The sequence below is a fragment of the Zonotrichia leucophrys genome, chromosome 3 (assembly GCF_028769735.1).
Source record: "Zonotrichia leucophrys gambelii isolate GWCS_2022_RI chromosome 3, RI_Zleu_2.0, whole genome shotgun sequence".
NCBI classification, from domain to species: Eukaryota; Metazoa; Chordata; class Aves; order Passeriformes; family Passerellidae; genus Zonotrichia; species Zonotrichia leucophrys.
The window spans coordinates 27,739,436-27,767,154 of record NC_088172.1 but is presented as its reverse complement, the minus strand read 5'-3'; the positions used below and the strand labels follow the sequence as shown (position 1 = coordinate 27,767,154).

Here is a 27,719-nt window from a genome sequence, read left to right as displayed (position 1 = left end):
TTCACGGAATCTTTAGGAAACCTGGAGCTTTTCCAAGTACCAGTGTATCTTTATGCATTTTGGTCTTATTCCCTAGTGCCCCTTTCCCTTCCAATACTTCTCACTCCCCAAAAGGCACACTAAACGTGTGCAGTGTTTGTGCTCTCTGACCTCTCCATATAATTTTTGCCTTGCACACCCACCCTCACTACCTGCTTTCTCATTCGTCAAGGATGACCATTGGCAAAAGGGCAGAGGAACTAAAAATCTATACAAATCTATTGCAATACAGACATTTTCTGAAACCAGCAATCTCATAACACTACAATAAACTGTTAATTGATGAGCAATTTTAATGGTCCACTCCCATAAAGTGGGTAATTTTTCTTAGATAAAAGCAAGACATATAATTAGAAAAGGGAACTAGTTACTTGTAATGAAAGAATAATCAAATCACCATTAAAAGGACATGAGCTACATTTGTCTTAATTCTAGGGGCCCTCCTGTTGCCTCCAGATAGGAGGATAAAATTTACTTGACAATCTGAGTGACTTTTTCCAGTCATGCTTGTTCATGCAAAAGGGGACCTTTTATCAACCTTTAGCAGAGTAAGTTGCATGTAACTGAACAAAAGCCATTAAAAGGCTATTTGTTTCATTTCCATAAAAAAGGACACCCCTCAACATTGAGGGATACCATGAACTCTAGCTGGCTACTGTCCTCCCCCTTGTAAGATAGAGCCTGTGAAAGTAAAAGAGAAGCCCACAGAAATCTGCAAAAGCTTTATGTGCAGCAGGACCAGTGCAGGGAATTCCTGGAGGGGAATCCCATATGGGACTCCACCACATGTGTCTCTTGACAGCTGCAGCACAGTGAGGTCCCAGGGCTTTGGATCTACTTCACAAGAGATTCACTGGACCTGCTCAGGACCAAAACAGACAAACCTGCATTTTAATGCCACCAGCACAAAAAAGAGAATAGTTCTGTTTAGCCAGCATCCTCCTTCCCTCCCTCACAGGCCCATCAGGAGGAAAAGAAAACTGAGGTAGGGAGATGGCTCACCCAGGTAACACAGGCTTGAGTCTGCCCCCCAGAGCATTATTGCACTCTCCAGTACCACATGCCACAGATGGAAAGGATACAGAGAAACCCTGTCATGTTCAATAAGGTTATGTATACTGCACCTCCCAAAACCAGGCATGGAATCTAACATCAATTACTGAAATGGTAGGAGGGAAGAGTGTCAGACAAAGGCTGAGACACTCCTATCAACCATGATCAGTAGCTGCCTCAGCACATCAGACTACAGCAGCATTTACCTGGCAGCAGATATCAATATTAATCAATACCATCCTTTACAAGCAATGACCAAACTAGTCCCAGCACAGAGATACACTTATCCTGAATCCACTTAAGCCAGGCAAATGGCACTCAGCAGCAGAACTGAGGCTCGGTACCATCCTGCCACGCTGACAGTCACCTTCCTAACCTGAGTATTCCTTGATCCCTCTTCTCCCAGCAGAAGAAAACTATTTGCATAAAACAGCACCCAGCAGCAGCTACACATTCATCAGCATCTTTAGAGGCTTGTCCTCTGGAGCAATTAGCAATTAGCTGTGAGCAAGCCATGAAAGTATTTTCAAAAATTTGAGAAGTCCTGTGGCCTCCTCACAGCAGAGTACAGACAGAATATGGAATCAGGATACTGCTTAAAGAGCTTGATCCCACAGACTCACATTTATTTGTCACTTAACTGGACTTGATGATGCTTTAGCCTCTTACATGGGTGACTTTCTATTTTTAATGTAAGAGCACTCGTGCCACCCTCTAGCACCTTTAAGAAATGAGAAAAAAATACAAAGGTTACAAGAGACCTTATCCTTTCATTCCTGAGTCCCCCAACCAAGTGCAAGATAAATGAATTTAGGTAAATTTAAGTTTTATCTAGAAGAGTCATGACCACTGGTTTAGTTCCTCTCCAAAGGCTTAAATACACATCAGTCTATATGAACACACTTAGAATGTCTTTCATGTTTTAGCTAGAATGGTTTAGCTGTTTTTCAAAGAGAAAATCAGAGGGAACTCCAGTTGTGTCCAGGATGACACACTTTATTACAATTTGGTTATCAAAGAATTCCAACACCTGCAACCATCAGAGTAGCACCTTGAAACTCTTCAAGAAGTTGGCCAGATGGAATCTAAGTCTTACACTGGTTTCATGAAAAATTAACCAAACATGGAAATCATAAAGAGAAAACTCAATTTTAATACTCTCAGCTGACATCTTAAAATTTGCCCGCAGAATTTCCTTAAGACTCCAGCTCTCATATAAGACTGCTAAATGTCTAGGCCTCCTAAGCAAGTCTTCTTCTCTGCCCAGAAGTTTTAGTAAAAGTTGGAACAACAAAGGAAGGGCAGAGGGTACAGATACAGAAAGAATGAAGCAGGAGAACAAGTGTACAGGCAGGAGCTGAGCAGAAGGAAGGAATCAGAAGGGGATAAGACGGGATAGCAGTGTAAATTAGGGGGCTGATAATAAGAAAAAGATTATAGGAAGAGTGTGGAGCAAAAGAGAAAAGTCCTTAACCACCAGAACACAGGGCCTTAATAAACATAAAATATGTTCTCTGGCCATTAGGTGAACAGACACAAGACTAGTTGTAAAGAATCTCCATCCTACTCAAGGCAGGACACAAAATGAGCAAGTTTTTCTACTGCTACCCATGACAGGACTATTGTGGATAGTTCAGGAGCATGCTGCATATCCAAAGAGCTCACTCACACTGTTGTTCAGTGGTAGTCTGGGTAACACCCATGACAGAAGTCTGCTTTGGGGAGTTCTCGTGTGTTTAGCTTCATTCACAGTGCTGTATGTTTGCTTGGTGAGATGCCACTTTGACCTGCTGTGTACCTGTTGTACAGACAGTGGAAGGCAGCTCCTGCCTGTACCATCTCAACCTCCTTTGCTGTAGAGATGGAAAGCGTTTGATGGAGGGGGCTGGTTCTGCTGAGAAAAAGCAAGAAAAGTCTCATAGCAAATAACAGAGGCTCTAGAAAACTGTTTTCTAACTCTGTTGTAAAGTTCACATGTAAGTCTGAGGAATTTGCACTATATATATTCCTTATTTTTCTCCCACACTCCAATTGAGTAATTTGTGGTGTGAGCTGCTAAGATGCTGAATGTGAGTAGGTGCATCTGAAGTCAGTGGGAGGTGGACTTTCTCTACCTGCAAAGTAGCATAAATCATTTGCCACCCTGGAAATGAAGGTCTTTGATATGGTATTTACCACTTGGGAAATTAAGGCTTAAATTTCTTCGTATAGGTAACCAGAGTGTTGATATTTTTAATTTCCTGCACACAAGACAAAATGATGCCAACCCTTTCATAGTGGTGACAAGGGTAAAGTCCTTAATGGTCAGTAAGATTATAGCACTCCTGAAATGCTCTACAGGAAATTAGTTTTTTTAATTCAATAAAGGATAATGTTATGCAGTAAAGTGTACATTAAATTACACATGGACTAAGCATGTATAAGAATATGTAATAAGCAATAAAAGAAACACAGATTTGGAAAGCTTCTGGAGCTTCCTCTCCTGCTATCCCAGGCAACTACATCACATAAGCACTTTATAAACTCATCAGGCTCTTCTTTCTGAGTGGATGGGCTTCCTGCCCTCAGCACAGGGAAACTGTCTCGTGGCCTCATTGCACTGAAAATTCCAAACCTTCCAAGTTACAGTCTAAATTCATTACTGACCATTTTACACACATTTGTCTTCCATTTAAACAACAATTCTATATCCATGCCATTTACTCTTCCTTTGAGACAACATCAAATCTCCTCTTAACATTTATTTTCCTCAACTAAACACAAGAAATTCTTCAAGCTCCTTCTCTAAAAAGCTCTCCAAAAGACAACATTCCTACTCAGCAACAGGATTCTTCTGGGGAAATAAGCTTATGGCTATGTGATTAAATTGATATTGCTGAGCAATCTTAGGGCATGTTAGCCCACAAGACCCAAGCCTGAAAAGCAAGGAGCACAGAGGGGGTTTGAAGCCAGACAGCTGCTCTGCACACATACATCAGACTCTGCATCATGCATGGAGTTCAGTCTACATCCATCACATTGCTCTGCACACACAAACTGCTCTGCTCAGCTCTTCCCAACTCTTAACTTGGGTCTGTATTTCTCAATGTAGTCTCTCAATAGGAGGGAGAGAAATGGGAACTAAATGTTAGGAGGGCAATTCTTAATATCTTCCCCATTTCTGAGGTGAATCAGCAAAGGAAGTAGCCTCAATTAAGTCAGCTGCTCTTCCTCAAATAAAACATTCACCCATGCCTTATAGGTGGAATGGTTAGTTGATAGTGACATGGTGTTATTAAAAAAGGTTTTGTTACACAATTGGTCAATTTTGGTCTTCATGTAAATGAAGATAATTAATAGGGACTAATGAAAAGAGAACATATCCTACCAACAAGGAAGAATAAATGGGCATCCTAAAACTGTAGCAAGTTACTAAGAGGTAACTTCTGGGGGAGACCCAGAGCAGTTTCTGAGTTTCATTAAATTTGAAAAGGTTGTTATCTATTGTTCTATTTTTTTTTCTAATAAAGCAATGTTTCCCAAACTCAAATGACAAAGAAAAATATGTCTTGTTCACAGTATGGCTCAAATTTCCACAAACACAATCCCAGTTCTAGTCCAAACAGAGACCAAGAGCTTTATGAGTTGAGACAGTAACATCCTGAGATTGATTCAGAGAATTCATCATCCCATGTGGATGTTGAAGTTCCTCAGTATGACTATATTTGGTGATGCTGAAAACAAAGGTGAGAAATCTCATCACTTGACGCACAGACATGGTACTGCACAGACATTGGAGAGCCTGACCTCGCCTGAGCCCTGATTCACCAGATGCACTTGACCTGATTTTGTACAGCAAGACCAACAACACAAACCCACCGTGTCCTTACCACATCCTCTGAGGCTCGGGCAGCGTGAGTGCTCACAAGCCATGCATCTACTCAGCCAAGGTTTTGCACCTACCTATGGCCATAGGTGCCTCACCTTTATCCTTTATCCAGCCACGGGGGGGGAACTCGCTACTATTGCACGTCATAGCATGTTCTGACCTCTAAAGAATTAAGGTGAAATGAAAAGGATGGAAACAAGCAAATATATTGATCGCTGCTTATGGGAAATGCTGCCTGTGCCCGCGTGGGGCCCCGGGCACACGTACTCGGGAACGCGAAGCCCCGCAGTGCCTGTACCAGACCCGGCCGGCGCCGGCACCGGGCGGCGGCAGCGCCCGGACTTCGCCCGGCCGCTCCCAGCCGTGCCGCGCCCGAGCCGCCGCAGGTCCGCCCGGGCAGGGCCGGGCTCGCCGCCCGCTCCTGCGGGAGCTCCCGCCCGCCGGCGCTGCGGGGAGCAGCGGCCCGAGGGCGCGGCCGCCCGCGGGCGGAACAACAGCCGCCGTGCTGCGGGCCCGGGCACCGCCTCGCCCCCCCCGCTCCCGCCCCGCTGCCGCCACGGGCACCGCCTCGGCCGGGCCCTTCCACAGGGAGCCCCGGGCCCCGCTCCCGCCATCCCCTCCATCCCCGGTCCCCTTCCCGGTCCCGGGCGCCGGGCGGGGAGGAAGGGGCAAGGGCGGGGGGGGAAAGGGGGGGGTTGTAGCGGCGTCACCATGGCGACAGTGACGTCACCCCACCCTGGATCTCATTGGAGGAAACCCCGTGGCCCCAGCCGCAGCCCACGGGCCCAGTCGAGCTCGCGCCCTGCCCGCGCTCGCCCCCGCGGCGGCGCGCTCCTCCCCGATTGGCCGGCAGTGCGCGGGGGGGCGGGGCCGGGCGCGCAGGCCGAGCCGCTATTGGCCGCGTGGGCGCGGGCCGCGCAGCGGGTCGGTGCGCGCGCCAACGCCCTTCAGCGCTGGCTCGGCCGAGACGGGAGCGGCTCTTTCTCTCCGCCACAGCCCCGAGCGCGGCACCGACCGGGTGCGGCCCGGCCCCACAGCCCGGCGGACCCAGGTGAGCGCGGGGCCGCGGCCGGCGGCGGGATGGGCCCCGCTCCGCTGCCTCCTCCCGCCGCGTCCTCCATTTTGTGATCGCGGCGTGGAGAGCTCGGCGGCCCCGGGGAGCGGGAGGTGCATCCAGCGCCGCCATTTCGCACCCGCCGCCGCTTCCTCTTCCCGCCCCGTCGCCACGGGGACTCCACCGACCTCCCCCGCGCCCCTTGCCGTCCCACGAGACGCGGCCGCTGAGCACGAGACCGCACCCGCTGCCGTGTGCCGGGAGCCGCCGCGCTCCCCGCCGGCAGCCCGGGGCCCCCGCCGCGCCGAGGTCCGGATCGACGGCCGCCGAGGCAGACGGGAGGCCGGGTCCGCCGCGCCCCGCCGCGGGGAGGAGAAGCGCCCGGGGCCCCCTCCCCGGCCTCGCGGCCCCGGCCTCGCTCGCCCCCAGGGAGGCGGGTCCTGGAGGGGTTAACCCCTGCTGCGTTCGCCGGCGCCGAGCTCGCCTTGCTGCTTTTATTATGTATTTTTCCCGCCAGTCCCGGCATTCATGCCCGCCTGCCTTCGGCGCTCGCCCGCAGGGCTGCTAGCACACCGGGGCAGGGATTTTGGGCGAGGGCCCTAGGCAGGGTGGTAACCAGGAATCATTCCACAGTCCCTGTTAGAAGGCATATTAATATGCTCACGTAGGGTACGAAGGAGAAGTGGGGTGATGACTTTTTTCTAATGGAAAAGCAGCTATTTCCACTGCTTGGGCGGCTGGCTGCCGTCCGAGTGTGACTTCTCCGCCTGGGTTTCTAGGTCGTGGTTTCCCGAGGGGTGGACCCTTGGGACGAGTCCCCGTAGCCTTGCGTGGAAGGGCAGGGTGTTGCAGTCCGCCTCTCCAGGAGGAGCACCTGGAGATGGGGAAGGGAAGGCAAGGCTCACAGTAATTCTCGTTTTTTGCTGGGTTGCAGTGGGTGCTGTAGGGTCGTGTTCGGTGGTGTTTATCTTGGCATCATAGTTGCTGTCTTCTTTCTGTCAGGTTTTGAGGTGCGTTCTCGTGTTGATAGTGTGACATCTCCAGCTTCTTCTGCTACTGCACTGCTCTTGTCCCACTGCCAGCCACCATGGATAAGACCGAGTTGATCCAGAAAGCCAAGCTGGCTGAGCAGGCCGAGCGCTACGATGACATGGCCACCTGCATGAAGGCAGTGACGGAGCAAGGGGCCGAGCTGTCCAACGAGGAGCGCAACCTGCTCTCCGTGGCCTACAAGAACGTGGTGGGGGGGCGGCGCTCGGCCTGGAGGGTCATCTCCAGCATCGAGCAGAAGACAGACACCAGTGACAAGAAGATGCAGCTTATCAAGGACTATCGGGAGAAGGTGGAGTCTGAGCTCAGGTCCATCTGCACCACGGTGCTGGTAAGTGGGGGCTTTGTTTTTTCTTATATTTTGTTAAAGGTAAAGAAATGCAGTATTTAAGTGTGCTGCTGTACTGGGGGGAAGCATTGGGAACTCGGTTGGGTTATATCATGCAGTTTTGTGCTGGGGTAGGTGAGGTCAGTACCATAACTTCTGCAGCCCTTACATGGGTCACCGTGATGAGGAGGATCAGCTGCACTGTGCTGTTGGCCCTGTATGTCTAGAGGTATTTGAGATACTCAGTTTTGGGTGTCTGTGAGGTACATTTTTGGGTGGAGTGATCCATATGTAGTATTTAACCACGTAGTTGCAGAGATACAGAGAATTTAGCCTCTGCTGTGGTTAGTAAACCTATTACTAAGATAAGCTGGAAATGTGCAAACCCCTTTATTGAGATCAGATAATAACTTGCTACAAACATTGAAACAATGTGTGCATTTTGTTTACTTCCTCACGAAGAACAGTACTCTGAAAGGGTCTTCAAGAGACATTTTGAGGAATGTTATAAATTTGGCTTTACAAACTTGGACATCTGTATTGAAGGGGGAAAGTGACCTGTAGAAATTCCTTGTTAAATGCTAGCTGACTTCTCAGGGTTTCTTTGAGATGAGTTTGCAGTAATGATGGAGCAATGTGAAGCTAAGGTGTAAAGATTGGAATGATACCCTAAGCATGCATCAGGCACAGAAGTACATTTCTGTGGAAGCAGCAGAATTCCAGATGGAATTCTGTAGTGGAAAGCTCAAGAGATGTGTGTCAGCAGTGTGGAGACTGCTGGACCCAATTCTCCATGACCAGGGAATTGTATCTGCAGGAAACTGCATGTGCATAATGCAGTAGTAATTTCGTGGCAGATCATCTTCAGTGGTTGATTTGCTCCTCGTAGTTACTTTTTTTTTTTGGTGTCTAGTATTGCTAATGTGAGACCAGGAGGAAGCAAGTCTATAAGGAAATAGACAATTTTGAGGTAAATTTATTCCAGATTTGCTTAGGAGATGTGAATTTAAAGGTGACTAGTCTGGAAGTAACTGATTTTTCTTCTTGATTAAGTGTTCTGACTCATGTATAAGGGAATGCTTCTTTGGATTGTGCTGAAAATACCTGTATGCTTCCTTGTATGCTGCCACCTAGGTTTGTTCTTTCTTTCTAAATCAAAGTGAGTTGTCTTGAAAATAATTTTCATGTTTATTAGCTTTATGAATCATTTAATTCCTTAGCACATTTAAGAGCCCATGCCTTTCACAAGAGCAAAATTGTTTCTCCAGTTACAGGTGTACTGAAATTGTGCAACTTTCCCCTTGGTGAAAATGATGGGACTTCTGTAGGATTCCTGCTTCCTGTGACTAAAGTTTCACTAGAACCCTGTGTGATGAGTGCCAGCATTTGTGTCACTCTTCTTTCTCTACTCAGTGCCCCACTTCAGAACTAATTTCTTAGGACCTCCATGTAAAGCTCACTCTTCAGACTTGTTAATCTCCCTTTGTCCTTTTACCAAATCTAGTGCCTTGGAGAAGGTGATGCATAAGATCTCATACTGGTTGTACCATTTTGGCAAGGAGCTCGTGTTTCCATAGGGAGAGGCAGTGGGCCCCTTCACACGGTGTCCCTGCTGAAGTTATTGCGCCCCGTGTGATGGTAGCCAGCAGGGATTCTGGTAGCCGAGCTAGCACAGACCTGCAGTGTAGGGAGAGCAAGCTCTTCCTGTGCTGGATGATTTTTTCACTGCACTCCAGTCATTCTCTGTTCTCAGCAGTGGCCTGTTGGCAGCTCTCCCCTTCTGGCCCGCGAGGCTGCAGGAAGTAGTGAAGAGCAAAAGCCGCAGCTGAGCATGCTTTTCCTGTCCCGTCCTGACCTGCTGCAAAGATGTGCCTTCCTTTGGTAGGAGGAGGTGTTGGCTGTCTACTGCAGGCCTTCCTTTTTTTATTCTACCTTTGAGGGCCATGTGCAGTTCTGTTCTCTTCTGATTGCCTCCCTTTCCTCTCCATGTACCACTCCTATGATCCGTGAGTCAGCATGTGAGAGGCTGGAATTGGGGAGGAGCAGGCGGTACAAAGGATGGCTTTCCTAAAGCTGAGCCACACCATGGGTTTGGCTCCTCCTTTGAATGATAATTGCTTCTGTACTAGTACTATGGTAACAGCTTGTGGCTTTTTCACATCTCTTCAGCTGAATCTCAGAGATGCTTTTTTAATTCCAGGAAGGCAGCTAAACTGTAACAACTGCTGGCAAGTAGTATGGAAAGGTTGCTTGTCATCTGGAGTATTTGGATTTAGCAGGGGTGGGTGTGTTGGGTGGAGTGTGACTGCTGTTAGTCATACTACTAACAGTTTTTTCAAAAGGGTTTTTTTTAACTACTGGTGTGGCATATTTCTAAGTCTTCCATATATAAGTAGTTGTGCTAGCATTAAAAATGCTGCTATTTTTTTTAATTAAAATGGCAGGAACATGGAATCTGTAATTACTTTTTCCTGAAAAAAAATGCCCCAAGCCAGTTAAGTAGGCATTGTTTCAGGTCATGGTTTGATAAAGTACTTAAATTTAATCACCACTAGAATACAAACATTCAGAATTACGTTGAGATATCTGTATATAGATATATACATAAAAATAAAGCTTTTACTGAGTATTTAACTATCATTCTTTAACTGCCTATCTTGCAAGTAGGCATGATCTGAATGCTTTTTAGATGTTAATTTTATGACTGGTCTTTCAGATGAGAGTAGCTCTTTAATAGAGAAATGGTATGGCTGTCAAACAACTTGCATAAATGTTTTATTTGAAAGGTACACTAGGAGGTTTTGCTGAACTCCCTGTATTGATTGACTAAGTCTTTGGTAATGTAGAGAGTTAATGTTGAATCATCCCTTATGACTCATAGTTAGAACTGTTCTTGAAACTTTCTTCTCCTTGACTAAAGAAACAGGTTAGCAACTTAATTTTTTTCAAGATAAAGTTACACTATGTTGATTCATATATTCTGAGCACAAAGTCCATGTTGCTTTCTCCTGACCTGAGTGATTTCAAGACAGGTACTAGATAATGTACAAGGGGTGGATGCAGCAGCAACTTTCCTATAATTAGTGAAATGGTGTAGAGAACTTTGAAGATGGAACACACAGTATAAGATCAGCTTAATTTTATGCACACTTCACTGTTCAGTGAAAATAGGTTTTTTTTAAAAGTTAACTTTAGAATTGGAACCTTTCTGGGAAAGTAGATTAAACTGGTGGGTTTTCTGAGAGCCTTGGTCATTTTGCACGGCTATAACTTGTGTTGCGTTCAGGCCCCTTTGTTCTGTAGAGAGCAGTAATGTGAAGGCAGGAAAACAGCAGCCCTTGCCTGGGAGCACTCTCCACTTGCAGCTTGAGGGGGTTTGTGCCTGTTTGTTTGTGTTCAGTTTCTAGGTCCTGATGTGTTGGAGCTCTTCGTGGAGTAATAGAGATAAGATTTGGTAACTATGTGCCCACAGTTCAAATTTTGATGAATATGCAGAGTCATTAGGGCTTGAAAACAACTATGTCTTGATTGTTGCTTCTTCTGTCTCTAGCTGAAGTGTTAAAGTGTTTTTTAAATATTCTTAGAAAATTTTGTGTAGAAAAGTTACATACCTGAGGCTTTTAAGTTGTTTCTCAACATCAGTTTTCAGTGTCTTCTGTAAACATTTTTACATTGTATTGTGTCAGGCCCGTGTTGGCTTGTTTCTCTAGAAATGAGTGATGGCATTGTGAACTCTGAGAAATGAGGGAGCAGTGGCATTACTTGTGCTCTTGGCTCTTTTTGCCACCCTGTGGCAGTGCCTGCAATGAAGGAGTTTTGAGCTATAGGTGTGTATTGTCTGTATTTTTACTGTCTTGAGGCTGGTGGATGCTTTGATCTTCTGAGATTTTACTGGTAATTGTTGTAAGCGCGTATTGGTGTGTTGCTCTTGCCGGCTCCCCTTTCCTTCCTCCCTCCCTCCCTCCTCCCCGAGGTTGCAATGTTGTTGCTGCTGCTGCTTCACATGCTTAAGAAACAATAAAAGCGAATGAAAATGAGTAAAAAAATCTGTCCACTTCTGATTATTACCCATTTTATAGATCTAGTTCTAAAGTTAGTTACTTAAAATGAGTAGAACAAAAATCCCCATGCTAGAGGGTGATGTTTAGAGCAGTTTGTTTCAACAGCACAAGTTCAGAGATCCATTGAAAGTGAAGTTGGCATTTTATTGCAGCAGCAAATAGATTCCTCATATCAGCTAAAATATCTGATGTCTGATGATGAATAACTTTGACCATAGTCCTATTTCTTCCCTACTGTTACTTTTGGCCTACAGAAAAATGAAATCTTTGTGGGGTTTTTTGCACATGTAGAAATTTGTCATATTCAGTAGGTATCAGCTTCATGATGCTGTCTAAACAATTGCCAAAATTTCATATCTTGTGAATTCTTTGTCTCTGTGTTGCTGTTGTCAGGGAAGAGAGAAAGTTTGCACAGAAATGTATGTGGTATAGAGGTGAAACCCACAAATAAAAGGGTATTACGTGTAGTCTTTTGATACAGGAAACCGTGTACAGTTTTATTTTGAAGGTCAGGCATGCTAATCACTTAATATTAGATTTGGACTTGAGTTAGTTGTCCTAGTTGTGGTTGGGACAGTGTTGCATGTACACTTTTAACCTCTTTTAAGTTAAAGGAACTACTATTCTTAAGTGACTGTCTAAAGGGAAAGGCTACTTCATAAAAGTTAGGTTGGGAATGTTACTTCTTGGTAAGTCCAGAATTGTGGAGTGAATGTGAATTGAATGAGTAGTTTGGAATAAATAATCTTTTTTTGTGAAAAGTAATTTGTGGAGAGAGAGATGATTTGTGTTCTTAGTACAACCTCTAGCAACCATCAACACATTTGTGGTAAGAATTGTGGATTTCAATTCATAGTTTTACCTTCTCTTACCTTCTCTGTCATCTTTCAATAGAATCTGCTGCTGGAATCCTCACTCTTGTGCAAAGGAAACTTAATGATTTCTGAAAAGGGACTGATTCTTGCAGAAACAAAGCCTAGAGTGCACTGAGGTTCTTGAACAGAGTCCAGCTGAGAATAGTTCAAGGAATTCTGTTGGAGCTGCAGCCTCCATCCCATGCAGTCATTGCTTGCTGCCCCCTCCCTTACATCTGAATGCTGTCTAGAATTACTGCATTTCTTGGAGCACATTTATGGCTTTGGTGGCCTTGAGAAAGTAGGATGTGCTCACTAGGTGAAACTGGACAACAAAACCAAAAATTGTGTTTTTCTGCTAATGCAGTGAAGCTTTTAACAGATTTTGTAAATCACTGTCAGGCTTACCTGCTAGACAGTTGTCTCACAGGCACTTCTACTACCTTGGATGCTAATGTGATGAGAGGCCTTTCTGAGGAAAAACACAGAAGCCTGGATGTGAGAGAGAGAGAGCTTGATGGGGAAAGAACACACTTGAGTTTGAAGGTTATTACACTTGATTTCTTTGACATACCATTTGGGGTCGTTTAGTACAGTTTTAAAGGAGTAGATTGTACAGTTTCTGTACAGGCATTGCAACTTGGTATTCTGGTTTCAGTAGTGGGAGGATGCCTGATTTTCAGAGGAAGGTAGCAAAGAAAACAGCAGAGGAAGGGCTGGTAAAAGTGCATGGGTATCCTTTGGTAGGTGAAGCTGCATGCTTCATTAATCAATGTTTTCATATTTAGCTTTATGCTCTTGGCCTTTGAGACTGAGGGGCCAGGTGCTTTCTTACTGCCAATAAACTTGAAGCCAATTCTGTCACAAAAATAAGGTAAGTAATAGCTGTTCTTGAGCACTGCATTGTGATGCTCAGTATAGCTCCACCAAGTTTATTGGAGGGATATATAAGTTCCTCCTCATCCTTTCTGCATCCCAGGAAGCTGGAACCAACATGAGAACACTTGAGCTGTGCATACTGAGGATTTGTAAGCTTGCCATTTGCTAATCCATCCTGTATATCTGAATATGTAACAGTGCCCAGTCTGTGTGAGCTGGGCACTTAGGAGAGGCACCAAAACAATTTGAGTGCTGAGTTTCACATCTTGTAGTCTGTGCACCCACCGAAACATCAGGTGTCAAGATCTAAGACCTGGAAGTCATGAATTAGCTATGATTTTGCTTGTACCTGTCTCTAAATTTAAGTAATCAAGGGTTTGATTTAGCATTTCTATTATTGATAAGGATTTATTATTTGCTCTATTGTTCTTTATTCTCTCCCTTAATTTATGTGATCCATTCACTGAAGTAGCCTGATATATGGGTAGTGTTCAGCTCTGAACACAGAAGAATTTGCATTTGCTTTAGTAATAGCTTTTCTAAATACACTATATATACTCTTACCTATCTGACAGCCACATCATTCCTGGACAAAACTTCTTCAGGAAGTTGTTGTAGGTTGTCTCATTTGGGGAATAACAAATTACTGGCACGCTCCCAATCACAGTCCCAATGGATTGAGAAAAATAATACATTGCTGGGTTTCCTTCAGGATAAAGTTGGATGATGCAAAAGGCTCTTCCAAGCTACACTATGCAGTGGGAAGAAAGTGCATCTGTTGTGTTGCCATTTTGAGTTTCAGTGATCCCAAGGTTCTGATCAAGAGCTCCCAAAGAGAGATGAGAACTAAAGCAAGTCAAAATTAGTGCTTTGTGTAAGGGCAATGTACCTTAAGACCACATAACTCTCATGAGCTGTTGTTCCTCTTGAGTGCTGTTAGTCTAGCTATACCTTGGCCAGTCATTGAATCTTACCTTTAGGCTTCTGTAGCTGCAGAGCAGAAAGTGTTTTTAAATGAAAAATTAGACTTTTTTGTTTGATTCCGTGATACTATACAATGTTGTGCATGGATGCTGAAAGAAGCTTTTAGATGGCCAGGATTCTGAAGGGAAGGATCTGGTGTCTAAAATGTGTGTTTGCTAAGAAGGGAAGAGCACTTGGAAGTATTTTGAGGAATTAGAAATATGTAAAACGCAGTCGTGGAAGAATGTTAGAATCAATTTGAGATAAATATGTCAGATACGAAAGAATTTTTCCTGAAAGCTTTTGGCTGTGTTGTATGGCCATTAATTCATCAAAAATTTATAATTTTTGAAAAGAGGAATGACTTCTTTTTTAATACTCATTTCTACATTAGATGGAGGAAAACTAGAAAACTTTAGGGTCTTCCATAAAAACTTAAATCTGACTTTCACTGTATTGTTCATCTTGTCTGAAAAATCTGTAAAAAGGAGAACTTGTATTTCCATACATTTCTAGTTCCTGGCTTCCATAGTTCTCTGGGGACCACAGAACTTTCTAACTTGAGGAGAAGTATAAGCAGTGAGTGTAAATTCTAGATTAAATTAATCTCAACCCCAGGTGGGAATAGTGTGGGCAGACGTGCTGCAGCTCAGGCTTTCAGCGCATTTGTTAAGTGAGATTCCAGATACTTCATTCAGGGCCAATCCTAGGTATTGGCTGCCAGTTCTTAAAACTATATAGACAAAGACATGGAACCAAATGGAAAAGATGAATTAGGTCACCCTCTCTGTTTTCATGTCAGGTACATTTGTCTCTGCTTTCAGTAGTGCTTTGTCGGGTCATCTTAAGGCCATGCCATTACTGGAAAGGTACACACATATTTTCCTCAATACATAAACTGAAACACTGTTAGTCTGGAGAGGTCTGTATGAAAATCACTTAATGTTCTCCCAAAAGGAGTTGATGCATAGAGCTTGAATCCTGAAGGATGAAGAACTCAGTTCTGCTGAATTACAGTGTTGAAAGTAAAGTGATCTTTCTGTTGCAGCACGGGACTCTCCCTTTCCTGTCAAGAAAACAACTGCTGAACGTTAAAAAACACCTAGGTTTCAGTGAGTCATACTGTGGACTTTGGAATGACTGATTTTACTTAAAATAGTCAAGAAGTCTTAAATACTGCTCTGCTAGACGATTCAAACAGGCAGTCATTTGTGAGTAGAAGCCTTATTGAAAGGTCTGAGCCCACACCAATCATCTGTGCTGTCAGAGACTTTGGAATATTTGATGTGTTTAAATTCACATTTAAGTTATATTAGGTGATTACGTTGGTCTGAGCTGCCTCACCAATGTTAGCTTTGCTTTTTGACTGCAATTGGGGTGGAAACCATTTCTGTCTAGGCTGCTTCTAGATCTTTTTGTTTCATATTGGATCTGAATGGACCATCAAAAATACTTGGGACTGAATAATGTTTTCAAATATTTTGCATACTGCAGCCCTGAATTCATGCAGCCTCATTCACTCCTGGTGTTCCTGTGAGATGCAGGCTGCTCATCTAGATGGGACTCGGATGTTGGATCCATGTTTCAGGGTGGTGAGGTAACTTGCTAGAAGTGTTGACATGCACTCTGTGCCTTGTGTATTATTTTTAGGAACCTTGTCTCAAAATAGGTTTATTTTGAAACAGTTTCTTCACTTGCATGTGACTTTTTGGTTCTGTGGGGTTTGGCCAATTAGTGTATGGTACAACATGAAGTAATCAGTTAGTTGCTGTTACCAGGTAACATCTGTGCTCCTGGAGGCTGTGCTCCTTAATAAACAAAACAACCCAAAAGCACTTAGAGCTCAAAATAGAGAACATTCAGTGTCAGTTCAGAAAACAAAGAAACATCTAGGAAACAGCAATGGAACTCAGTCTAGTTCCTGTAAAACCTGTGAAAAATTGGTACCCTGTGGAATGGCAGCACCTCCTCTGCTGGCAGGTCTGACAACACTTGGACAGCTAAGAGCTGCTGAGCAGAAGTTCAACTTGGTTTCTTTTTTCTTTTTCTTCTTTCTTTTTTTCCATATAATTAAACTTTTTCATTATGCAGTGAGGAGGAATATAATTTCTTTGATTTTATAAGTATTGATATTTACTAGTTTGTTCTTCTGTCAAAAAATTACTACTATAAGGTTTGGGTGTTTTTCTAGATGCTTTTTGTGTCATAGGAGTTCAAGCCAGGTGAAGGACATTGTTTTAAATTACTAAAACCTGTAATGCCTGTTACTTCACACAAACTGTTAGGATGTTCACTTTTAAAAATAGCCTTTAAAATTACATTCCCAGAAGATGGAGATGGTGCTGAAATAAGGTATTTTAAACATCTTGAAGTAAGATACGTGGGCTTAAGGCTCAAGAGTATTGCTGAAACAGAATGACTTGAAAAATCAAACTTTATCCAACATAGACTTCATTCAGAAAGTTTTGTGCCAGCCACTTAGAGCATCAACACACTCCTCCTTGCTAAATACCATGCAGCAGCTTAACTTATGGGACAAACTTTTTGAGAGCGTTGCTGTTTCTGATGGTTACTTTTACATAGACTTTTTTCCTTTTAGTGGAACAAAATTAAACTACTCAGTGAGGAATGCAAATGACCATGTATATCTGTCTTTTAATAGCATAACATTAAATAACTTGGTGCTGGTGTTGTGACCCAAACAGGTCATAGGTGTTGACATCTGAGTGATGGTGGCATTGTAAATGTTTTGGTTTACTTGAGTTTACCACATTGAGAACTTCTGTCTGTACCTAAGCACATGCTGTCTTTAATGTCCTTTGAAAATTGGTCTCAAACTAGTTGTGATGAGTAGACAATCTCTGGAGCTGACCTGGTTCACCTTTATCCTCTGGTATTGAATGGCTAAGTGTGAAGAATATGTGGAGACTTGCACTCATATACTTGCTACTCTTAATGAAGTCTAAGTGGCACAACTGCTGAAGGAAGCTAAAAGGTCAGTTGGGTATTCAAGATGGGTTTTTGCCAAATTCATCTTTGCTGTTGAGATTTTTTATTGCTGGATATGTGGGAAGAGAGAACAGCACAGACCAGATAGCAGTGGTATTTTTCTGCCACTTGACCCTACCCTGTATTTAAACTGTATAGAAAGTATTTAGTGTACACTGTGGCTGAATCTAATGTCTCAATCAGTCTTGCCCTTTAAAATAGGCTTAGGTGGGGAGAAAGTGGGACTTGTGTTATGATGTCAGCTTTTTCAAGGAGGTGTTGCCCTGAAAAGAGAAAACAGGAAGCATGTGTGGAGTGGGACTGGAGCATGAGTTACAGGGGACGTGGGCCAGTGTGTTGTAAGGAGAGGTTGGCTGGATGCACACACCACAAATAATTATTAAGGAGCTCTGTCTTCAGGGAGCTGCTTTGTCTGTGTCAGACATACCTTCAGGTAAAGGTATGCCTGACATTCCTTCAGAGCTTGCTTTTCATAAAGCTGAAAAAATGGGGAAGTGGTGAGAGCAGATAGACTTAGTATTTCTGGCTCAGGTGAATTGCAGTGGTCAGTGAGTACCACGTGCTCAACCCTTGAGCCTACTTAAACAGAAGGGAAAAGAGACTGAGAGGATACTTACCTAGTTGGGAAAGAGCAAGAGTAGAGTGGAGAAGGCTCCAAAAAGGCAATTGAAATGTAAGTTTCATTTGCATGTAGAGGAATATGTTTGCCAATGGAGAGAAAAAGAAAAAAGCCACAGCTTTTAGGGGAAGAAGTATCCAGCTGCCAGGCTCCCAGCCTGCTCCCCGTGGTTCTTCAGGCAGCTGCAGACCTGTTCCAGGGAGCGTCAGCCCTTTGTTGCTGGCATCTCTATAGCAGATAAATAAACCTTCCTTTCATGGGAGGGGAAAAGAATATCATATGTGAGAATATGATGCTGTTAGGATGACAAGAGTATTTGCACGCTGTGAAGGTGGAAATAAACTGAGATGGATGAGCAGCACTTAGGAGAAGAGGAGTGGGAAATCTTGTCACGCTCTAGGAGGACCAGCACGCCACTTGAACGAAATATGGCACTGTGGGGGAGGCAGCAGCTACCAACCACAGCCTGTCACACTGCAAACCCATTGTGATGCAGCTGCAGTGGGACACAAAGGGTCTGCTCTGAGGATAGAGCTTTGATTCCTGCATCTTTATACTGCTCCTGCTTCTGAGAGGCCCCCCCATCAGGGCAGATCAGCAGCCTGGGCGTTGTGTGGCTTTCCTGCAGCTTCTGAGGCGTGTTTTGTGGTGCAGAGCACATCATTGCTGGTTTCTCAAGGCTTGCTTTAGAAGGTGATGGGAAGAGCTGCAATTCTTAAGTGATGGTGGCAGCTGTATTTTAATACATGAAAGGGATGGGCACATTGACTGTGTGTGAGCATGGATGGTAGTCTGTTGTATTGCCTTACTTCATCCCAGAATCATGCCTCTGGCAGTGCTTGTCTCTGCCTAGGTAAAATCACAAAAATTTTGATGCTTTCTGTGGTCTGCTTCATTGCTTTGCCTGCCTCTAGCCATTTTACTTAATATCAGCTGATGTTGAAAATAAGGATTCTTGGCTAATTTCTCTCTGCTGGAAAGGTAAAAATGTCCAGGTGAGGAAAGATGAGAGAAGAGATGCAGGAAATTGTGAGTTTTCCATGCTATTACTGACTCACAGCAGTGTAAAGCAAATAACTTGGCTTACTGTGCTGTGTGCTCTCACTACTCCACCAACATTTTGTCTCTGAGAGGGAGGGTAAGATGCCTTTCAAGAAGTTATGATAATCCTGAGATGAAAGGCTCATGAAGTACAGCAAATAAATTATTGATTTGAAAGATTAACATCTGACCTGAAAAATAATCAGCTTCACTCAAAGTCTGTTTGGATTCTATCCTACGTGATTCAGAAATGAGATCTTGTTCCATTTAAGGCTATTAAAAAAACAAAACTGAGTATGTATAAAGTCCAGAAGGAGAATGTTCCACCCCAGCTGAAGGAAAAGGCACAGGTCTGTTCCCCACTTGTGTTATGGAAGGATTAGGAGGCCCTCAAGATGAACTGGGAGTGAGAGCTGCTGGGCTACTGAGCTTCTCTGCCTGAGAAGTGCCTAGGAAATAACCCACTCTTTGCTGTCTGACAAACTGCAGCTCATTCTCTGCATCACTTTTTTCTCTAAGTTTCTCTGAAGTTTGGACAGAGCCACTGGTTATCAGATGTGCCTAACGAAGGCAGCATTTTAGGGATGCACTGGCACACAGGCCACAGTGCTGCTTGCTTGTGGAGGGCTGGCACAGCAAAATCCTTTCATATTCCCAGAAAAAATGGGCCTACCCCATCTGGGGGGAGGAACAAGTGGGCACTGATGCCCTAGGGAGTGTAGCTTTCAGATTTGGCTTAAATTGGCCACACTAAAGCTTTCCTGTAAGCATTCTTTAGTGTGCACTAGATTCCAGGGGATAAGTATTTTTCAGCCATAACCAAGCCAGGTCAGCTCTAGAGCTAGAGCTGCCTCTTCTACAAAAAGACAAAATTTTGTAATAAAATGGGTAATACTTTTTGTGTGCTAAGTATACAGGAAATTTCTGTGTTTTGGAAAGCATAAAAGAAAAGTGCCCGATTGTTCCTTGTTGATGTAGTTGTAACATCTTGAAAGTTGTATTTCAGTATTTGAAAGATGAAACAAAGATACAGTTTTGCAAAATTCCTTATTTAAAATGCTATATAGTATCTTCACTGCTTGTCTGGTCAGTGCTCCTTAGACTGTGGCACAGCTCCTCTGAGCACATGGATAGGTCACATCTCTGCTACTCAATGCAGTCCCAACCATAGGATGGCTTTTGGAGGCTGGTGGTTACTCTTCAAACATCGTGGATTTAAGGAACCTTTCTAAACCACAGGTGTACTATGTGTCACATTTCATCATTCTGGGCAGTTTCTTGGAAAATCAAGCTCAAATGTTAGACTTGATGTGACCACATTGTTGTCTCAGAGACTGAAACTGATTTGTGTAGTGTTGCACTTCTATGGCTGACGTGGACATTGTCACAGGAGAAAAGCACTAGGAAAACATTGAACCAAAATGTGAAGTTCTTTTCTTTGCAGAAATTTGTCAAGTGGGAATAACTCATTCTAGTATGGAATGATTCATGCACAATAACAGTATTAATACAATGTTGTATTACTCAGCTGCCTACTACATTTTAACTCTTGTTTTGAAACAGACCTAAGGTTTTGCTGCTTTTTCCATAACACCAGTGAGCTGCACTGTTCTATATGTTTGCTCAAGCCCCTGCATACTTGGCTGTGTTAAACTGTTACACAGATTCCTCACTTATGCCTTTGCCAAATAGCCAGTGTCGAGGCTTTGGCAGTGGTTTTATAGCCTTACAGAAACTCTTAAAAGCATCTGTCTTTGATTTGGTAGGTGCAAGGGTGTGTCAGGCTTGGTGTCATCTTACCTTCTGCTGCCTTCCCTAGAGTGGTATCAAGGGCAGCTATGACTCTGTTCTTGCCTTACTGCCTTGGTGGGGATCTCTGAGGCAGCCAGTCTGGGCACTGCAATGTTGCATCCATGGGACACATACAGTTTGGCTGCAAAAATGCTTTTTTAACCCAATTGGAAGTGCCCTACTACAAGTGTCAGTTTAAAATAGTTGCCAAAACATCAAATGGACTTGGATTGAGTAAACACTTTGAACAGGACTGCTCTGCTTCTATTGATCATTAAAGGAAGTAATAATGGCATGGTGGTGTGCACAGGGAGTGTGTCTAAAATTAGCTTGTTTTGATTATAGTGCTCTAGTAGTCAGTTAAACTGCAAAGGATTTTTGTGCACAAAGCTAACAGTTCCTTGAATATTTCCTTTGTAGCTGCTTCATGTATTTGGATACATGGTCCTAACATGTAACAAAAATACATGTAACAAAAATCTTAACTAGCAGTGCAAGCTTTGTGGAAACTTTCTGCTCCTTTTTTGACCTGTTTACTTTCCAAACAAGTAAATGCAGATCTTTATCACTTACATTCCTACTGTGAAGTTTCTCTGAGTACTGCAGGGTTTCCTTGAGTGTATCTGAACTCACTTGCATCTTTTGTCAACTCTGGAGAGCATGGGTGGTTGTAGTAATGAGTTGGGTAAAATCTCTGGAGTTCAGGGGCAAGGTCAGCCAGAAGCTGCTCTGCTGCTTGTCAGTTCTCTGAGCTACCCTGTTCTCTAGGGGAGAGTCCTGTACCTCTTCTCTCCTTTCTTCACTCCTGTCTTAGGAAGACTTGCAGCCTTGGAGAGAGACTTACCTTCTCTTGCTGGAGGCTTGCAAACCTTTCCTTGTCCTTCTGGTATCAGGTAGGGGAGCTGTGGACAAGGGGAGTGATGTTTGATGCAGCTCAGGGTGTGCTGGAGAGCGCTGTATAGCTCTTTCCATTCTGGGAATAGCAAGGTGGATATGAGGATGCCTCCCTGCTGTGCTGCAGGCAGGTGTTCCTTTAGAGCCTTGTGAAGAGCTAGTGCAGTTTGGTGAGGTTGGCTGCTGACTGAATAGGTTTGAATCCTTGACTCCATGTGGTAGGTGGGCTGGAAATTCCTTATCACAAGTCTAATAAACAGAATTGATGAAAAAAAAAAAGTAGCTTTGAAACTTTGTGTTTTGCTTTTCCAGTAAAAGCTTACTCATTTCAACGTTTTTGAAATGAGAAGTGTATATCCTGAAACTAAACTTAGTCCTGAAACTACATCAATAAACCTTCCCTTGTTACTTGCGGTCTGATAGGCCAGTTGGCTGTTCATCTTTAAGGTTGTGTGCCAACTCAGTTTGTTGGAATAAGTGTGCATCTATTCTAGTTCTGAATGTGCCCTAGAACTCCATTTAGCCTTGTAGCAAATGTTTGAGTCCATCCAAACTGGATGGACTCGAATCTGGGAGAGAAGTAGATTGAGCTTAGTTGCAGTGGTGTTTGCAGTGTGTCAATGTGTGTTCTGTTGTTGTTTCAGGAGCTCTTGGACAAATACTTAATAGCCAATGCAACTAACCCAGAGAGCAAGGTATTCTACCTGAAGATGAAGGGAGACTACTTCCGATACCTTGCTGAGGTTGCCTGTGGTGATGACAGAAAACGTAAGTACCTTGGGTCTTTGCCAGCCCTGCTCCGTGGGTGAGGGGCCAGGAGATGAAATACACAGACTCCAAATTCACGTGAGTTAGCTGTGTTTCAGTCAGAAATCTCCGGTTTTCATACAGACTGAGAGCAAAATCTGACTAGACCTTAAGTATGCCAGGGAATTTTAGCTGATGTTGTGTCATCTACCCTAAATTCCTGAAGAGTTGTTCCATAATGCTTACTCAAATCTGGAAAACAATGTAGGTGAAGGTATGATAATATATTTAATGTTGCTTGTTTGTAGTTCTTTACTAAAATAAAGTTGGCTCGGGAGAGTAAACAAATCCCTGTAACATTTTGTGCTCCATGGTAGAGTCGTGTTGGTCTTCAAATTTTAACGATTTCACTGTGAAGCAGACTTCATTGTAGTCACCTATGTTTATAAAGAACCCACAAAATTACTAGGTTGATACTCTAGCAAGTACTCTTGCTAGAGCTGTACTCTAAAATGATTGATTTTCATGGGAATTTTAGTTTGTCCTTTTGGATTCAGCAGGAAAGGCCTGGAAACTGCCACTTGGTACTGGGCATCTTGAGACTGTAGACCTTTCCTAGGAATTAGAACAGGTGCATGGGTAGTTGTAAGTACCTCGGGAACCTCTTCTGGGGAAGATTTTAACTCTGTTTTGAGCAGATGTATTGAATTAATTATTAAAACTGTCTTGCAAGATGCTCAGATAGTGTTGTGATGTTAAAATCTTTTGGTATGGCATAAGCTAGTGATCTGTCTCTACATAACGGACCAAAATTAGTTGTGCAGTAATGCTGTGACACCAAGGAGAGGGATTGCTGGAACCCCTGGATGTTGTGGTGTTCCCTGGGGTTGGGTGTGGCAGGATCTGTCCTTGTTGGCCGCCTGAAGCCAATGGCAGTGCATGAGAGGCTGGGGCTGGTTGTCCCTTCAGTAAGGGCTTTGTTAGTCTGCCTCTATTGTAGGAGCATTCACACTGAAAGATGAAAATATGGAGTAAAAGTCTTTGCATTAATGTGTTGCATTCAGAAATTCTTAACCCTTAATTTGATTCAAGTGTCAGCAGCAAATCCATGGGTAGCAGAGAAAACTTGCCTTTGGCTTTCCCAAGGATCATCTGATTTATACTTTGTCTCAAGCAACAGCTACAAATCTGGGCTTGTCCAAGCATAGAAATACCAGCTCCTGTTTGCTAAAATGACTGCAGTTAAATGTCACACGTGCTGATAGGGGATACAGTGCAGGAGAGGTTGGTTGATACAGCCTTGTTAGCAGATCCTGCTGGGGTTTAGCTCTGAAATTACAGTTTCTGTATCACCATGCAGACTTTTCTGCTTAACTTCTTACAGACTTCAAGACTTTAAGGTTTTCTGATTTCCACCTCAAAACTTCTGTTTATTTTCTCAGCTTCAAATATATTTTATGTACTTACCAGCTAATTTATCTCCTGGATTTTTGCTAGCCTTTTGCCTTCTTTCACCTGTTCTCAACATATGGATAGTCCTTCAGCACTCATTACTGTGTAAATACTGTGTCTTTACTCTTTTCAATACTCATTATATTTTACTTATCAAGTTCTTTTACCAGCATTTTCTGGAGCAGTACCAGTACTAGCTAGCTCCCTCACAGAGTATTTTGAGCTCTGGCAATGACCTTTCTTTTTCTCCATTCTGCAGCATGTTTAGGGCAGCTATTGGCCCTTTGGTTGTCTATTAGAAGTGTATCTGGAATAGATTATAGGTAGTACTCCTGAAGTACTCTCTGACCTGATAACCTCTTTTCTCTGTGGTGTTTGTCCCAGTTATTCTGGGCACAACATTGAGGCTTTTAATCTTGACCTGTCTACACACACATTTTGGAGGCAAACCTTCTCTTCTTCAGGAAAATGCTGAACATGCCTTCCAAACTTCCTCAAGGGCCTTCATTACTCTGCACACGTAACTCACATGAACATGTCCATCCTGAGAAAGGAATGAAGTACGAGTTCTGTAGAAAAAGTAATGAACAAATATTTCTCCCTCCCCACCCCCAAAGTATCAAAGGCCACTGAAGACTGAAGCAGTCTTGGATGCTTGTGTTTACTAAGTTCTGTGTATTTAGTGTGTTTATTCTCTTGAATACCTTTGCTCTGTAGTAGCTCAATTTGCTCCTTGTGCTTTGTCAGTGTGGCAGCTGTACTTAACATGGGTGTACGATCGTTACTTTGATTAAAGTAAGTGCACTGTTTTCCTAAGAACAGGCTTGTATACAGTCTCCTACAAATGGAGTGATCTAGGTAGGAATATCTATAAAAAAATTCAAGCAAACACAAAACCACTTTGTCATTCTTTTACAGAAACAATAGAAAACTCACAGGGAGCTTATCAGGAGGCATTTGATATCAGCAAGAAGGAGATGCAGCCAACACATCCAATTCGCTTGGGTCTAGCTCTTAACTTCTCTGTATTTTATTATGAGATTCTCAACAATCCTGAGCTTGCCTGCACACTGGCGAAGACGGTAAGGAACTTTTTTTTTTTCCCACTTTGCCTGCAGGGAAAGTAGAAGAGAGTTTATACTTAAAACTGTATGAATTTTAAAGTTTCTGGTTTCCTAGCTCATATTGTTAGTGGGATTGAAGGGGTACAAGCAGGCTGTATTTATAATGTGACTTAAATTTTCAGCAGCATGGGAAGCTTTTATTATGTCCTTAGTGTGATTTTGTTTCAAGTAGAGCAGGTCATTTAACATCTGATGTTGCTTTTTTTTTAAGCTACCTTTTCTGATAGGTTTAGCTTCTGTTTAATGATCAGTTAATAGAAAGGCTAAAGATGATTTAACTATTCCAGGCGTTTGATGAGGCAATTGCAGAACTTGATACACTGAACGAAGACTCATACAAAGACAGTACTCTCATCATGCAGTTGCTTAGAGACAACCTAACAGTAAGTTGCTATTTTTTGTATTATCTGGTTCTTCAAGTGTTTGCTTAGACTGAATTTGTTATGGAAAATAATCTTTACTTTCCTCTCACACACAGCACAGCACTGACTTGGGCTGTTTGCCTATGATACCTTTTCATAACTTAGTTTGAACGTTGTGTAAGTTGATGTCCGACTCCATGCTGTGTAATCTGGAATAGCAGCCTGGATAGCTCACATTCTTCCTGGTGTGATGGCCTTTATGGTAGAGGGGAGAAGGGGCATTTAGCCCAACCTAATATATTAAGATAGGACAAGGAAGTAAAAAATGTCGTCTGTGACCTATTTACTCAAAATTTTTTGATGACTACCTCAAAAGAAGGTTTCTCCTGGTGTGCATCCAGTGTAGCTTGCTTTACTTGTTGTCCTGATTTTCATTCAAAAGCTCTGAAATTTCAATGTACTAAGAATAAAATCAGTTTGTTTGAGTATGTTATTAGAACGATGAACCATTTAAGAAACTGCTTTGTGGAACAACTAAATTGTATTAAAATATGCAACTATGGCAGTTTTTCAGGGAATATCCTCTCTGAATAATTACTGTGTTTAAAATTATGACAACATTTATTATTTTGCATTAGTCCTTCAGTAGAAGTGTCTGTTGTTAGCAGAGTGAAGTGCTTAGTTTCGATAACCAGTGGCAATCTACACTTGCAGGATTCAGCCTGCTGTGTTTGAAATGGAAGTTGCCCTTGGAGCTACTGTTGAGGCTGTTGAATGGCCTGGATCCATGGCACAGCTCAGTGTTAGGCACAAGAGCTGGAGCCATTGAGAACATGAGTGCTGTGCCTGAGGGAAAAGCTCCTTGTGCATGGGGGGCTCTGTTCAGTTAGCTCTGCCCCAGCAGGTGCTGGCAGCCGGGGCTGTGCAGTGCTCTGGTACTCTGTGGGCAGAGTCTAATTCATTATCTCTTCCTCACACTCAGTAATTGTCTCTTTTTGGAATTCAAGCTGCACTTCTGAAAGCTGACACTGTTCTTCTTTTCTTTCTAGTTATGGACATCAGACAGTGCAGGAGAAGAATGTGATGCTGCAGAAGGTGCAGAAAACTAAACTGCACGTGGGGCGTCATTCTCCCTTTCCTTCTCAAAAAACCTTTTTACACGTCTCCATTCCTTATAGCTCCACTTGGATTTCCTATAGCAAAGAAAACCCATCCATGTGTATGGAAATCAATTTATAGTCTTTTCACACTGCAGCTTTGGGAAAACTCCATTCCTTGATTTGTGTTTGTCCTGGCCTTCCTGGTGTGCGGTTACTGCTGTAGAAAAGTATTAATAGCTTCATTTCATATAAACATGAGTAACTTCCAAACACTTATGTAGCGGACTAAAGTGTACCTGGTATTTAAAAACAAATCTGAACCAGTTCCTGCCAGTTGACTGTGTTTTGTATTACAGTAAGATATGAAAATGTAGTTAATTGCAACTAAAGAGTGTTCCACATAGCATTTAATTCTCCACATTCCCTTCTTATTCTGCAGGGTTTCCTTTCCATAATTGACTTTCACATGCTACTGTGTATCTGTTTCAGTAGGAATATGGAAGTTTTGGGCCAGATCAAGTTGAGCATTTAAAGTTTGGAAAACTACAAATTGAGTTGCTTCCCGTATCATGTAATACAGAAGCTTGTGTGTTCAAAACCAGGGGCTTCTCTTAATCTTCAGTTGCTGCTGTTTCAGTTGATATCCCTTCCCAATAAAAGTTCACTTACACTCCTGCCTTTGTAGTTCTGGTATTCACTTTACTATGTATTAGAAGCAGCATGTTACTGCTGGAGTACAGGCAGTGCTTTTTGGCAGACTAAAGTGCATGTCATTTCTTAATACACTGGAATGGGAAAACCAATTGAAGTTCACATGTCCAAGTATAAAATTTAGTACTTTTCCATGCAGGTTTGTGCACATGTGAGAAGGTGTCAAGTTTGTCCAGTGATTGTTAGAGAGTTTGGACCACTATTGTGTGTTGCTAATCATTGATTGTAGTCCCAAAAAAGCCTTGTGAAAATGTTATGCCCTCTGTAACAGCAAAGTAACATTAAATAAAATTACATTTTATAAACCACCTACTGTTGACTTGTAACAATTCCATATAATAACTTAAGGGCTGAACTTAAAAAGTAAGTATCTTGTGCTGGAAATGTCTTTCTCAAATTTATTGCATACTTCTTAAAAGTCTGCTTTTAAAGAAACTTGTTTTAAAAAAATACCCTGGATAACTTTTCATAGTTAATCTGACATGTGGACTTCTTAAGAACTAAATTTACTAGAGGAAATGGATTCACCTTAGTAATGAACTAAGAAAAGATAGCCAATTTCTTGATACTCTTTCATGGCTTGCAAATATTCTCATCTAAATAATGCATTTTTTTTTGTAATCTATTGGAGTTCTCTGCTGTGTTCCCTTGTGTTTTTCCTGATGGATCTCATTACAGTGTTCCAGCTACATTTTTAGTAATGCAGAGACTTTGTTGTGC

At 43.0% G+C, this 27,719-nt stretch overlaps 1 protein-coding gene across 2 annotated transcripts; it reads left to right on the top strand.

The window, feature by feature from the left end:
• Positions 1 to 5,840: 5,840 nt before the first annotated feature.
• YWHAQ (tyrosine 3-monooxygenase/tryptophan 5-monooxygenase activation protein theta) lies at positions 5,841 to 27,307 on the top strand. 2 transcript variants are annotated; one of them, XM_064707702.1, is made up of 6 exons: positions 5,841 to 6,011; positions 7,017 to 7,395; positions 22,148 to 22,271; positions 24,621 to 24,784; positions 25,114 to 25,209; positions 26,238 to 27,307. In XM_064707702.1, the coding sequence occupies exons 2-6, from the start codon at positions 7,102 to 7,104 to the stop codon at positions 26,295 to 26,297; spliced, it is 738 nt and encodes a 245-aa protein (XP_064563772.1). In that variant the 5' UTR covers positions 5,841 to 6,011; positions 7,017 to 7,101; the 3' UTR covers positions 26,298 to 27,307. The 2 variants fall into 2 exon arrangements, with proteins under 2 accessions (XP_064563772.1, XP_064563773.1); XM_064707703.1 differs by lacking the exon at positions 5,841 to 6,011 and adding an exon at positions 6,776 to 6,920 and having other exon boundaries at positions 6,996 to 7,395.
• Positions 27,308 to 27,719: the final 412 nt, after the last annotated feature.

Bases quoted from the DNA above. Each gene is read 5' to 3' on its own strand.
- YWHAQ (XM_064707702.1), top strand. From the start codon at position 7,102: ATGGATAAGACCGAGTTGATCCAGAAAGCCAAGCTGGCTGAGCAGGCC. The intron at 7,396-22,147 runs GTAAGTGGGGGC...TTGTTGTTTCAG, and splicing joins CCATCTGCACCACGGTGCTG to GAGCTCTTGGACAAATACTT. The intron at 22,272-24,620 runs GTAAGTACCTTG...ATTCTTTTACAG, and splicing joins CTGTGGTGATGACAGAAAAC to AAACAATAGAAAACTCACAG.